We start from the raw sequence: 12,839 nt of genomic DNA, 5'->3' as shown, positions 1-12,839 counted from the left end.
ATCTTTGATATTTTTCGGTCACTGAATGCTGATACGAAAATATTGACTGCCGATGACACACGCACTCTCTCTTTCCAGCAGCCGTCTATGTTGTGTTCTCTTGATATGCCGCCGGCGCAGCGAAAAAAATTTATGTGAAAAAGCCTGGAATCGCCCTCTCGCAAAAACGTCCGTTCGCAAATTGGAAAAGCACGACGGGCGGTTAAGGTGGCGGCCGCTGGGAGCTTTTTGTCGTCTGGGATTACTTTGTTTGTTCGATGTATTGCTTTTGGTTTCTGAATTTGACGCAAAAGCCACGCTGGCTTTTTAATTTTTGCGTTCAGGAAAGGGTGGATCAAAATTTTTGAAACAAATCAAGTTCTTGAATTGTTTTACTGAAACCGTGAGAGAATAACTAGATTTTTAATAAAGAATACATACCCAGATAATGACTTTAATTTAAGAAATAAACAGTTTCAAACCATCCAAAATTTTAATTTTTTTTAACCTACTATTTCTAAATTGAAAGTAAAATTTCGCACGATTTCAGTGAAACCACTAAAAAGCCTCTCAGAAATTACACCCCTAAATTGCTTTACACTCAAAAACAAAAACAAAACTACCCCAACACTACTCTACATTTAACAGGAACAAAATCTACACACAAAAACGCACACTATCAATATTTGAAGAAAGTTTGTTTTCCCGAGATACACTCACAATAGTGTCAATTATCACTGAAAGATAAAAAATTAAATTAAATAAAGTCCAAGGAAAGAGAAAATCCTTCCATTCATCTTCTCATTAGGGCACCCCATTCAGTCCTCTGTGCGCAAGAGATAAGATTATTAAGCGTTTAATCTCGGCCCTCAACTCTCGCACACTTTCGCGTTTATTTTTCCCGCTGTGTTTTTCCGTGTGTATTCTAAATCTAATTAGAGCCGAGTTAATTACCAGCCCGGTCTGTTTTATTTCGCCTCTCTCGAAACGCTTTGCTGGGAGAGGGCATTTCGGGGGCTCATTAGCACGGATTGTTTGCACGCGAACTAATCGCGCGCTGTCCTTGAAGAGCGTTCGTTCGTTTTTCCGCAAGAGCGGCCGTTTTGCTCAATGGTCGCCGGCCCATCGTGTTTATTGAAATGAACAAACACTGCTTTCAGAATTATGAACAGGGTCGATTGTGATCAAAAAGAGAGACTCACCGACGTAGTGAGATTGGTTCGACCAAAGGAAAATTTGGAGGGCTGAAGCTGAAAGCGTATAATATAAGGAGATACAAAAAGTTGTTTTTTTCGACTTTCTATTTTTTGTTGTCATTTAATAAAAACATTTTTTTAATGAATTTAATATATTTTCAAGTATTATTTTTTTTTAAATAATAACAAAAAATATTTTTCTTTTAATTAAAATATTTTTATTTTTCTCTTACAGGGTATTTATATGTCAATAAAGAACTATTATAAAATTAAAATGCATAAATAAAACACTCGGGTTCTATTTAATGTTTGAAAAGCAGTAAATTATCAATAACATTTCGTCTATCAATATTGAGTTTACAATCAAGCATTTGACCTGAAATTAAAAAAATGGGTCAATGGTTATTATGACATGAAACTGTATTGAAATAGAGATTCACTGTAGCTTAGACTAAAATTAAAGTAAAATCAACAAATCTCTTCTTTAATTTTTTCCGGCCAATTGCTGTATAATTATACTGTGAATCTTTAAAAGTGTTTCAGCTTTGATCTTTTAATCAATTTTCCGAGTTTGCACGTGCAGATTTTCCCAATAAGTCAACTGACGGAGGAGAACGGTGCGTGTCTGTCAGATGTGACATAAAAATAAGTGCACTCTTGGTTATTCACTTGTGCTGCTTCCTCTTTCTCTGTTTACGTCCATCTATCTTTCTGTCTTTCTCTCGTTGGCGCAACCTCAGCAGTGGAAAAATAAGATGCGTGCGGAAAATGGTGTACACGGCCGTGACGCAGCCTCGGGTGGACTAATGCAATTACGAGCCGCGCTCTTTATTTAATAAAGTGTTGTTTGTGCGGCTTCCAAGCATTCGGAAATAGCGTCGCGTTACACACCAACCACCGAGGGGAGATAAATCGTGCACCCACTTTTGGCAAAGATTCTCCTCGCCCACAGTTTCTTCTCCGCGGGCTCGAATTACGACTTCCATGGTCTTGTTTTTTTTTTATGTCTCCGCCCTGGTTTTTGGTTCTCCCTAATGTCCTCCAGTAAAGTAGCGTTTTGAAACTTGTATTTTTTTTTCATTGTTCGACAAAAATCAGAAAACTCTCAGCTGAAATGAACGTTCTTAATTAAAACTAATTACGAGGTGCTTCTTCTATAAAAGGCTCAATAAATTTTTATACATTGCCTTTGGTTTCCAGATGCCAATTCCCAGGAAACACAATAAGAAAAATTTATTTCATTCGTAGTTTTGAATTTTAAAAAACTTATGTGAATTTTCTGAAATAAATTTTCACTCTAAATTGACCTGGATAAAATTCACGTTCATAGCACTCTAATTAAGGAGGCAAAATGAAAGCAATAGCTTCAAATTTCTGCAAAACTTTTCATTGCATATTTATCATGCGCTCCTCGTTAATTCAAAATGTCGTTGATTTTTTATCATTTTACTTCGATTTTAAAATGCATTTATCAACTCAACCAGATTTTACATAAATACAAAAACTGAAGCTTTAATATTTTTTATTATTATATATCGTTTCATACATCGATTTTTGTTAAACATTTGGGTATTGTTCTCCATAAGACCTAAGTAATTGCATATTAGGTTGTATATTTCGCAGCTCCGGTGAAATTTCACTTGGCAATAAAATTTTTTTGAAAAATTATGTTTTCTCTAATTGGTACGAATATATACATTTTCTAACTGGTGTTCGTGACAGCTTTTGCTTTCTGAAACGCAGATCTACTATAATAATTGCATGAGGACAACTTCAAAATTTATGTATTACAAAACAAAATTTAAAAAAATCCATTTAAGAACTATAAAAAATGCAAGTATATTTTTCTTGAATGAAAAATTTATATTAATAAATATAAAGAAAATTTTATAATTTAAAAAACGCAAAAATATTTAAAAGTAAAATAATATCCCTTTTAAGCGTAAACATTTTGTTATTAAAAATTAAACTAGTTACAAAATTTCTGAATATTAAAACAAAATTAATGTATTTTTATAGTTGGTAATATTTTCCTTGCCCAAATTTGTTCGCAATATTTGTGTGTTTTATTAAGTCTCCCCAAGTCGGCCCCATTGCGTCCATTCCAGCCGTTCCCCGGCCATTCCCCAATCAATCCGACCGCAGTTTTTGTTCCGGACCTCTGCTCGTGCGCCTTCTCTCTCTCCGTCTCTTCCGCTCGATGATTGTTAATAATGAATGCACTCGCTCCTGCAATGATCCGGCTGCTGGAAACGTACGTTAATTAAAACCCTCGGCTCGTCGCGCTGGAGTTTCCGTGCGGATTTTATTGTTATTTTGCCGTCTCGCGCGTTGACGAGTCCCGTGATATCGATCCGAGAGCGAAAAGTTTCCGCCTCGCGACATAATTTCCAGCAGCAGCTTTTGACTTACTGTTATATTATTTTCCATGCGGGCGGCGATAAATCTCGAGAGCGTCCCGAGGGAGCCAAATTTACAAGCTGCCGTAATTCGGTTTGCGATTCCGAGGAGAGAAAAAACAAAGAGTTTCGGCTCGGGTGAATTGCTCATTTTATCAGCCAGGAGAGAGAGAAATGAGACGGGCGAGTGCATTTGACGGCGAGTCTTGCAGCTTTTGCTTTCTTTCTTTTTGCGAAGCTTTTTGCCGGAGCAGAGCGCGATTGTTTCTGACGAATGAGAAATGGAGTTGCAGAATCGAGTTTATTCCTTTGACGAACTTCTCGTTTAAAAGCCCACTAATCAAATTTGCGCGCGCCCTGCGAATTAGCTGCCGCTGGAAACAAATTAAGACGCTGGCTGCCAGTTTAATTAAAGTGCGGCAAACAGCGGCGTGCGCTCTCCCAAGATTCCATTTGCAGCGCCAGGTTTGCGAAAGAAAATTTAATATCAAGTTCAAAGTAACTTCTTTGATCGCGGAATTTTGGCCGGTATCTGTAAAAACTAAGAAAAAAAATGCGAATGATTTTGTTCAGCTCAAATAGAAATAAATTATTTAAGATACTTCAATCTTTTTAATTTGCAATTCATGATGAATTGTATTTAATATAATTGTAAAAATTGACTTCAATTAAATAATAAAAATAAATTGATTCCTAAGGAGGCTTTCATGAAGGAAAATTAGAATTTACGATTTGTCGAAAAACCATGCTTTTGTTAAAAAAAACAAACAGTGATCAAAATTGAATCGATCTGTTTATTTTTAAATAAAAAGAAAATTTGAATAATGAAAGTGTCCATTTTTGATTTAAAATCATTTTTAAACTATAAGATCTTTATTTTTACTGATTTTTACGAAAAATCATTTAAACAATTTTATTTTTTACTTCAATATTTAAAATGCAATTCATTTTTTCCATTATTTGACCCACTTTTACCCTCTCAATTCCATTCTGATTATATTCCTGGCCAACGAAAATTGCCAAAGATACGTTATTTTTTACACCCTGCTCTAGATCGAGCGCGACTTTTCTTTCAACGCAAGCTTGCAACACGTTATTAAATTTAGGCCCAGAAACATAACTCGCTCTTTCGCTCTGGCATTCCGACTCATTTTTCCACGACGAAGAATTCGCCCCCAGCCTTGCTGGGAAGACAAAGCGAATAAATTTTTATTAAGGCTCGCGCAGGAACAAAGAGGTAGAAAGGGATTTCATAAATTCGCTGGCGGACGAAATTGTGACTTATTTGCCGTCTCGGCTCAAAGTTTCGCTCGCACAGAGATATTTTATTATTGCCGAGGCTGCAGAGACTCTGGAGTTGACCCTTGATAAAGTTTCGCGACGTGATCCGGCGAATTTCAGAGCCTTCATTTGATTAAAACTGCTCGGCGACGGAAAGGGGTTAGTTAATAACTGGCTCGTCGCGTCCCAAAGGAGTCCTTTCGCAGGCAAAATCGCCCGTTAAATCATTTCTGGTTCGCGAGACTTTATGACAGAAATTTTGATGACGGTGCGCCGGCAGAGTTCAAAGAGAGAAAAGGGCGGCCTGCGAGTGTATTTGTGTGCCGGATAAAAGGGGTTGGAACAAATCAAATACTGAACCCTGTCTAAAATTTGCATGCAATTTGAACGCGAAATAACTAAATTGATCCTAGTCACAACGTTTATGCAGAAACGAAATTGGAACGATGAATTTTAAACATGATTCACCTTCTCACAATTAAAAATGAAATTTTTCAATTGGCGGTGGGTTTACAGTTACAATCAGAAAAAAAGAATTTAAGACTTATATTACGGTTATAAAAAAATCTAAAGTGCAAATTTAAATATGTTATAATTTATTTATTCAGCTCTTGAAATTACTATTTTTGAATAAAAATATTTTGAAAATTTTTGTCCAACACAAAAATGTGAAATAGATCAAAATATCCTCGCACTCTTGGTGATTGCGTCTTATTTAAATGATAAAAGTAGGATAGTGAAATAAAGCCGGTATGTAAAACAACAATCAATGATAAATTTGAAAACTTATTTTGTCGAAAAGTCACTCAGCAATCAAAATCTATATACTATTCTAAATTTTATTGAATTCTCTCTTTTGATTGCATTTGAAGTCTCTCATTTGCAAGACTAACAAAATGAACTGACGAGATACAATATTCAGTATTTCCTTGTGAAGAAAGTCAACAGCAATAATCCTCTCAAAGACTCTGTCATTTCCTCTTTCTCTCCGTCAAATAAATGGAAGGCGCACAAATGAACGAGACGTGATTGCTTTTCCTCCCGTCAAACCTTCGTTTGATTTTTTGCTTTGATCTCTCCGGGCTGATAGACGGGCGAATAATTTGAGCAATTTGCTCCCGGAATTATATTTTATTATTTAAAACTCTTTTGCAACGCCTTTGATGAGAAAGAACGCGAGTATCGACCCGCGTTCCTCTTTTTGCCTTTGCTCGTGTCGCATTATTTTTGTCTTGTGTGTTGCAGAAATTCCAGTCGAAAATGCTTTCATCAAGCGCTTTGAACCGGCTCTCTACGACCGAACGCACTTGGCGAGGCAGCATGCCAGGGTCAGGCGCGACGCGGCGTCGACCACCACGGCGCCGCGGCCTCTCCGACTCGACGTCACCGCTTTCAATAGGTAAGTGTATTGTATGTTCCGATCCATTTATCACATTTCGACTTTGTGAGCTGCTGAAGTTGCAATTCATTTTCAATACCTCGAAGTCAGTTGTTGTGTCAACCAAGTTTTGGCAAACTTCTCAAGATGCCAAAGAAGGGTTTTCTGTGCTCCAATTTAATTGTTCAACTAAACAGCCTCAAACTTTAATTTTTTTTTTTAATCGCCAATTTGATTTGTTTACACTTAAAATTACTTATTGTGATAAAAATCCCCACTTTTTTCCGTAGCCTGAGCATCGTTCTAGATCAGATTTTTATATCCCTGCTTTTTGTCAATAAGCAAAAGCAACAATTTAAAGGGATGGGCACAAAAACTTCACATTTTCGGGGTGGTTACTCTGCTTTCATTCATATATACAATTTTTTTTTAACAATTGGAAAAAATAAGCTACAGTATTAATACAAATTCTCTAATTTACTGATTTTTTTTTTTTTTATTATTATTTTGCTTCTTTACTTCATCTTAAATTTTATCTACATTTATGAGGGCCCAATTATTATTAAAAAAAAAAAACGCTCTCAGAGTATAAAGTCAAAAAAGGCCAGGCACAGAAATTTCTTCCAGGTGATTTCATTTTCCTTTCAAGTCTCTTACCAAATTATCCTTCTTTTTTTTTATGAGATGAAAAAAATCATCTGAACTTGATACACTTGGCCGGGGGTGGGTGAAATTCATCCACTCTCTCATAACGCGGCTGACGAATTTGCCGTTGTCGTCGCCGTCTTCAGTCTGCAGCTGAGGAGACGCGGAATTTAATTACCTGTCGCCCAGCAGCACTCACTCAGCTGCGCCAGATTCTCATTTTCGCGAATTTTTTCCTCTCGTCTGCTGGTCTTCTTAAGTAACACCGATCTCTTCCTCCTTCAAAGAAAGAAAGAAATCGTCTCTTGCCAGGCTTCCTAATTAGGTTCTGATCCCATTCAATCAGAGAGCAACAGGAGTTTTTCGTTCGCACCTCCCAGGTGCTCGCGTGAAAATTAATATTTCCCTCCGTCCGATAAAAAAAGAATTCCTCGTGTGTAATCAAGCTTTTCAGAAACATATCCAGTGACACAGCCAGGCAGCTGCCGTGACTTTCCCTCCGTCTTTTGTCTTTTCTTTCTTTCTCAGCCTTTGTTGGTGACAAATCGAGAGGCAGCAAAAAATAAACCCGATTAATTATGCACGACACACGCTTGTTGCAGGACTTTTAAGTTGCACCTCTTCCCGGACGTCTCCGTCTTTTCCAACGACGTCTCCTTTGAGAGCACCAGAGGACCCGTTTCTTTCGATCTCGACCGAGCTTATCAAGGAACTCTTGACGGTAAGCATCATTTTGTATTGACTTTTATGTCTGGAAATTATTTTCCAATAAAACAACATGAAAAACAATCAATTATATTATAACCTAATAATAAAACCGCTTATTTTGTCTTGATTCAAAATTTACATCCTACTCACACACAAAAATCTGAGTTGTTATTTCATATTTCACACCAGATATTTATATTTTCTGGCTCATTGAAATATGAAAATAAAAATGTTCATCCGACAAATGTTTCAACAAGAACATTTTTTGTTTTAGAGCTCCTTTGAATATATTTATGTTCTTGATAATGAACAATTAATTATTCAGTTCAATTCCTTTGATTTTTTTCCAAATAATTAGCAAGAATTAAAAAAGTGTTCTATTAATGGAGGTAATTTTTTATGTGATGAAGAAGCAAAAGGAAGCAATACAAATTTTTATATAAAAAACCAAAACTGTTATAAGATACAATGATTTAGTTATCTGGGATTTTATTTTTTAACCTTTTTAGATTTTTATGATGAAAATTCCGTAAAATTTCTGCTTTCATTTTTGATGGTGACTAAAATTGCGAGCCTTTGTTACTATTTTATCCATCAATTCAGCAATAGAGTGTCATAAATATAATTTCAAAAATATCGAGTTGCTTTTTCCTCGAATTACGTGTTTTCCATGCCAAATGACTGACGGACGTTATTTCACTCTCGCTTTTTCCCCTGGCAAAACGAAACGCAATAACAAAAATGAATATTTCCACGCTGCGCTGATATTGCCCTGGTTTTTTCCTCCCTTTTTCCACTCGTGTGCCAGTCGATGTAATGTTTTATATCCCATTAATTTATTCGGCCAGGATTAAAGCCACCCTTGATGTGCGCCAAAATAAATTGCGAAAAAATGCTAAATCCACGCTGAAAGCATAAAACGCGAGCTTTTTTGTTCGCATTCGCTCACGCATGAATATTAATTGCAATTTTTTTCCCACTCGGGTTAATTGCGAATTAAAAGAGCGACTTTTCCAAACGACCTATCGCGAACAATGCCGCAAATTCGAATTCAGTGCGCAGCTGATTGTTTCTCACTTCTTTAACTGATAATAAAACCGCAAATTTGCATTTCAGACGACGAGTCCGTGGAAGTGAAGGGCCTGGTCACCTCGGAAGGCCTCTTCGACGGCTCCCTCACTTGGCCCAATGGCGAATCCATCTACATTGAGCCCACCTCAAGGTGAGCATTCAAATCAGATTTGCATTTTCTGGCTCATTTAAACTGGAAAATCAAATCTCACTTAACAGACAATTTTTTTAAATAAATTGTTGTTAATTTTAAAGGCTCTTGCTAAGTAAGTAATTTAATATTAAAAATAAAAATTACATTTTCAATTTTTGAACTTAATTTATTTTATGTATATTTTAATTTTAATTTAAATATATTTATAAGAATACATTATTTTATTTTTTATAGATAAATTTATTAACCTTTCTGTGGAGTCTGTAAATAAAATTTTAAAAATAGCTATTTTTTATTATAAATGAATAAATATATGAATTGCAAATCTCAATCTCAATTATTTATATTTGAGAAATTATTTTCTCAATCAGTTCTTGTAGAGTAATTTACGTAAAAAATTTGAAACTGAAATTTCTGAAATAATGGAATTTAAATAATGTAGCTAGCGATTAACTAACAAATGGGAATCAACTTTTTATTCCAATTCTGCCATCAGGTATGTGCAGGAACTGTCCGACTCAGCGCCGCACTCGGTGGTCTACAGGTCAGAGGACGTGCGCGACCCCGACCTGCCGACATGCGCCTCGCAAGACCTGCACGACCGGCTTCAGGACAAGATGCCGGCGACAAAAAACAACGCGACCCGTCGCAAGCGGTGGCTGCACGGCGGGCGGAACAAAAGGGCCGCCGCCATCGACCCCCATAAGACCACTTGCATGCTCTACCTGCAGGCCGACCACCTGTTCTACCAGAAGTTCGGCTCCGAAGAGGCGTGCATAGAAGTTATGACCCGACACGTCCAAAGGGTCAACTCAATCTACCATGGGACAGGTATTTTTACTCATAATCAGTTTTGCTGGAAAATAATAAATAAAATTAAGACTTTATTTGCAAAAAAAAATTTTAAAATTAAGGAATTATTTTGGTATTTGTAGAAGTAAATTTATTTATTTACTTTCCATTCAGATACATTTAAAAAAAAACATATAATCTCAAATCAATTTATCAAAATCAAATTAAAAGCGAAAACTGAAAATAAAAATAATGTTGGTAAAAACTGTGTTCGTCTTATTCTTTGTTGAAACTTTTTTTAGGTTTCATTTGCAATCATTTTGAGTTGACAAATTATTTTCATTCCAGATTTCGACCAAGACGGAAAGACTGACAGTATTAGTTTCATGATCAAACGAATCAAAGTTCATTCCGCGGACGCGCTCAACGATACTAGCTATAGGTTTCCCAGCAACTATGGAGTAGAGAAATTTCTCGAGCTATTTTCAGGTAATAATTTCACCTCTTGCTCCCTGCGTGGAGCACCGTGGGGGCGAGGAGATGACATTGACGGGAATTAAAACTTTGCAACTTTCCACAGAGGAGGACTACGACGCCTTCTGCTTGGCTTACATGTTCACCTACCGAGACTTCGAGATGGGAACTCTGGGTCTCGCGTGGACTGGGGATCTCAAGAACGCAGGAGGTGTTTGCGAGAAAAATGGGGTAAGTTTTGACGTTTGCCTATGTGCCTCTTGATCGTGCAAGTTCGGAATTAAATTTAGGAAAGTTCGCACGGATTACCTGTCCGGAAAAAGTTTAAGAGTTGTCTATTTTATTATTAATGGAAAATTCAATTTCGTTACATGGGAATTTTTTATTCCAGCATTACCGCGGCTCAATGAAGAGTCTGAACACAGGCATAGTTACGCTTCTCAACTACGGCAAACACGTGCCACCAGCTGTGTCCCACGTCACTCTAGCCCACGAGATTGGCCACAACTTTGGCTCTCCAGTAAGTTGAAATAACTTTTTACAAATTTTGCTTTCTAATTTAAGTTTCTTGCATAAAAAATAACCTATTTCAAGTTTTAAGAAGTTAAATGAGACATTTTTTCACTTTTGAAGGGGGTGAAAAGAGTTTTTTTTAATTCTGCCCCTATAATTGTTAAATAAGTTAATTGTATATTGCTGATTAATTAGTAATATTGGATCAATTTTAATACTTTGAGTTTTCTTACATTTCAATTTCAACCAGCCTTCTATAAAACAAAATTTCCTTTGATATATCAATTAATGTTTAATGTAATCAATGAATTCTCATTTACGTGTTTTATTTAAAACGCTAATTTTGTTTCTCTAATTTTAGCACGATCCCGAAAATTGCACGCCTGGAGGTGAGGACGGCAACTTCATCATGTTCGCCCGAGCCACTTCCGGTGACAAACGAAACAACAACAGATTTTCGCCCTGCAGCCTTGACTCGATCAGTCCGGTGCTGGCGGCCAAAGCCAGGAGCAGCCGCGGCTGCTTCACAGAGCCCCAGACTGCCATTTGCGGCAACGGAGTCGTCGAGCCTGGCGAGGATTGTGACTGCGGCTGGGAGTCGGACTGCAGAGACTCCTGCTGCTTCCCCATGTCCAGCAACCCCCGACCCAACGAACCCCCTTGCAGACTCACCCCCAAGAGCTCCTGCAGCCCCTCTCAAGTAAGTTCCACTTTTTGAAATTGGTTTTATTGAATTATCCAATTCTAGACTTTTCTTTAAATTTTACTTTGGTTTTCCCTTCTGTTTCCTTCTTTAGGGCAAAAATGGAGAGGTCAGACTAAAAAATTCTGAATTCATTTTTGTAGTTTGTTTTAACATTGCATGCATTTTATTCCTAAGCCCCTGACCTTTCATATCAATTAAATTAGTTATCATGCTTACTTTAAGAATTTTCTTCCAATTTCTGCTTAATTTTATTTGGAGAGCTAATTAAAAAACAATTTAACAGGGACCCTGCTGCACGAGTGAGTGTCAACTGAAGTATGGTGACAAGTGCAGAGATGACAATGGTTGTCGCGACGCCAGCTACTGTGATGGTAGAGGACCTGCGTGCCCCCCTTCCACAAACAAACCCAACAAGACTGTTTGCAACGAAGAGTTTGTTTGCTTCATGGGGGTAAGAGAGTGGCGTTTAATTATTTTTTTGGGGCGGATTTCCCTAATGGAAAATTGTCATTGTTGCAGGAGTGCACCGGCTCCATCTGTTTGGCTTATGGGCTGGAGTCGTGCCAATGCATCCCTGGACCCAGGGACCCTCCGACCAAAGCGTGCGAGCTTTGCTGCAAATCTCCCGGAGATGACCAGCCATGCCTGTACGTCTAAAGAACAATTTGAATCTCTTTATTTTACAAATATAATTTAATTTCTGCTTCATTATTTAAATAACTTTTTAAACATAATTTTAATTTCCAGCTCATCTTTTGATTGGAATCTACCTCCGTTTGATATTCCTGATTTATACTCCAAGCCTGGTACACCATGCAACAATTACATTGGATATTGTGATGTCTTCCAGAAGTGTAGAGAGGTAAAGAGAAAATTTAATTTTCAAAATTGAACTTAGCTTAAAATGTTAATCAGGTTGACCCGTCTGGTCCTTTGGCAACCCTTCGCAAATTGCTGCTTTCCGATGAGAGTCTGGCCTCAGTCAAGAAATGGGTCGGCCAACACTGGTATCTCATCGTCCTAATTGTAGTCGTTGTCATCTCGCTAATGGTGAGTGTAAGAAATGATTTTATGCTTTACTTGCATGGCATGAATATTTATTTCTCATCATGGATGCAGGGTTTTGTTTGCTCAATTTTTGAAATGGTGCAGCGACAAAAGAGAATGAGAAACAAGGAGTCCGTTGATTTGATCAAAGCAGTACCGTAACTGCTCAACTGCAAGTTTCTTTTTCAATCTCTTGCAGTAAAATTAGTTTCAAGCTAGATTATTATTCTTCCAGTTGATTCGAATTTTCCTCAATTCCAATTTATTGAAAAACAAAGTAATATATTTCGCGACATTTTTTTTACTCTGATGTTTTTTATGTTCATTATTTTAGTGCTTCTATTTTATTTTGCCTCTAGCAATTTATGTTTACCCTTATCTATGATTTAATCTCACAAAATAATAAGAAATGTTGTGAATATATTTTCGTTATTTTATAATAATTTAATTGCATCGCAATTTAACAATATATTTGTATTCTTCAATCAAAGTTCTT

At 36.9% G+C, this 12,839-nt stretch overlaps 1 protein-coding gene across 1 annotated transcript in view; it reads left to right on the top strand.

Moving 5' to 3' along the window:
• Positions 1 to 12,839, top strand: part of LOC132204231 (disintegrin and metalloproteinase domain-containing protein 10) — a 47,189-nt gene that overhangs the window by 32,183 nt on the left and 2,167 nt on the right. Inside the window, exons 2-13 of the mRNA XM_059632607.1 lie at positions 6,101 to 6,254; positions 7,481 to 7,599; positions 8,703 to 8,808; positions 9,308 to 9,642; positions 9,952 to 10,092; positions 10,184 to 10,308; positions 10,469 to 10,597; positions 10,952 to 11,290; positions 11,580 to 11,747; positions 11,816 to 11,943; positions 12,044 to 12,158; positions 12,212 to 12,346. Coding sequence (XP_059488590.1) covers positions 6,101 to 6,254; positions 7,481 to 7,599; positions 8,703 to 8,808; positions 9,308 to 9,642; positions 9,952 to 10,092; positions 10,184 to 10,308; positions 10,469 to 10,597; positions 10,952 to 11,290; positions 11,580 to 11,747; positions 11,816 to 11,943; positions 12,044 to 12,158; positions 12,212 to 12,346 — 1,994 coding nt within the window. The remainder of the gene's footprint in view (positions 1 to 6,100; positions 6,255 to 7,480; positions 7,600 to 8,702; positions 8,809 to 9,307; positions 9,643 to 9,951; positions 10,093 to 10,183; positions 10,309 to 10,468; positions 10,598 to 10,951; positions 11,291 to 11,579; positions 11,748 to 11,815; positions 11,944 to 12,043; positions 12,159 to 12,211; positions 12,347 to 12,839) is intronic.

Source organism: Neocloeon triangulifer, unplaced genomic scaffold, assembly GCF_031216515.1.
Source record: "Neocloeon triangulifer isolate White Clay Creek 2 clone unplaced genomic scaffold, ASM3121651v1 ptg000002l, whole genome shotgun sequence".
Classification (NCBI taxonomy): Eukaryota; Metazoa; Arthropoda; class Insecta; order Ephemeroptera; family Baetidae; genus Neocloeon; species Neocloeon triangulifer.
This window is presented reverse-complemented; position numbering and strand designations above follow the sequence as displayed.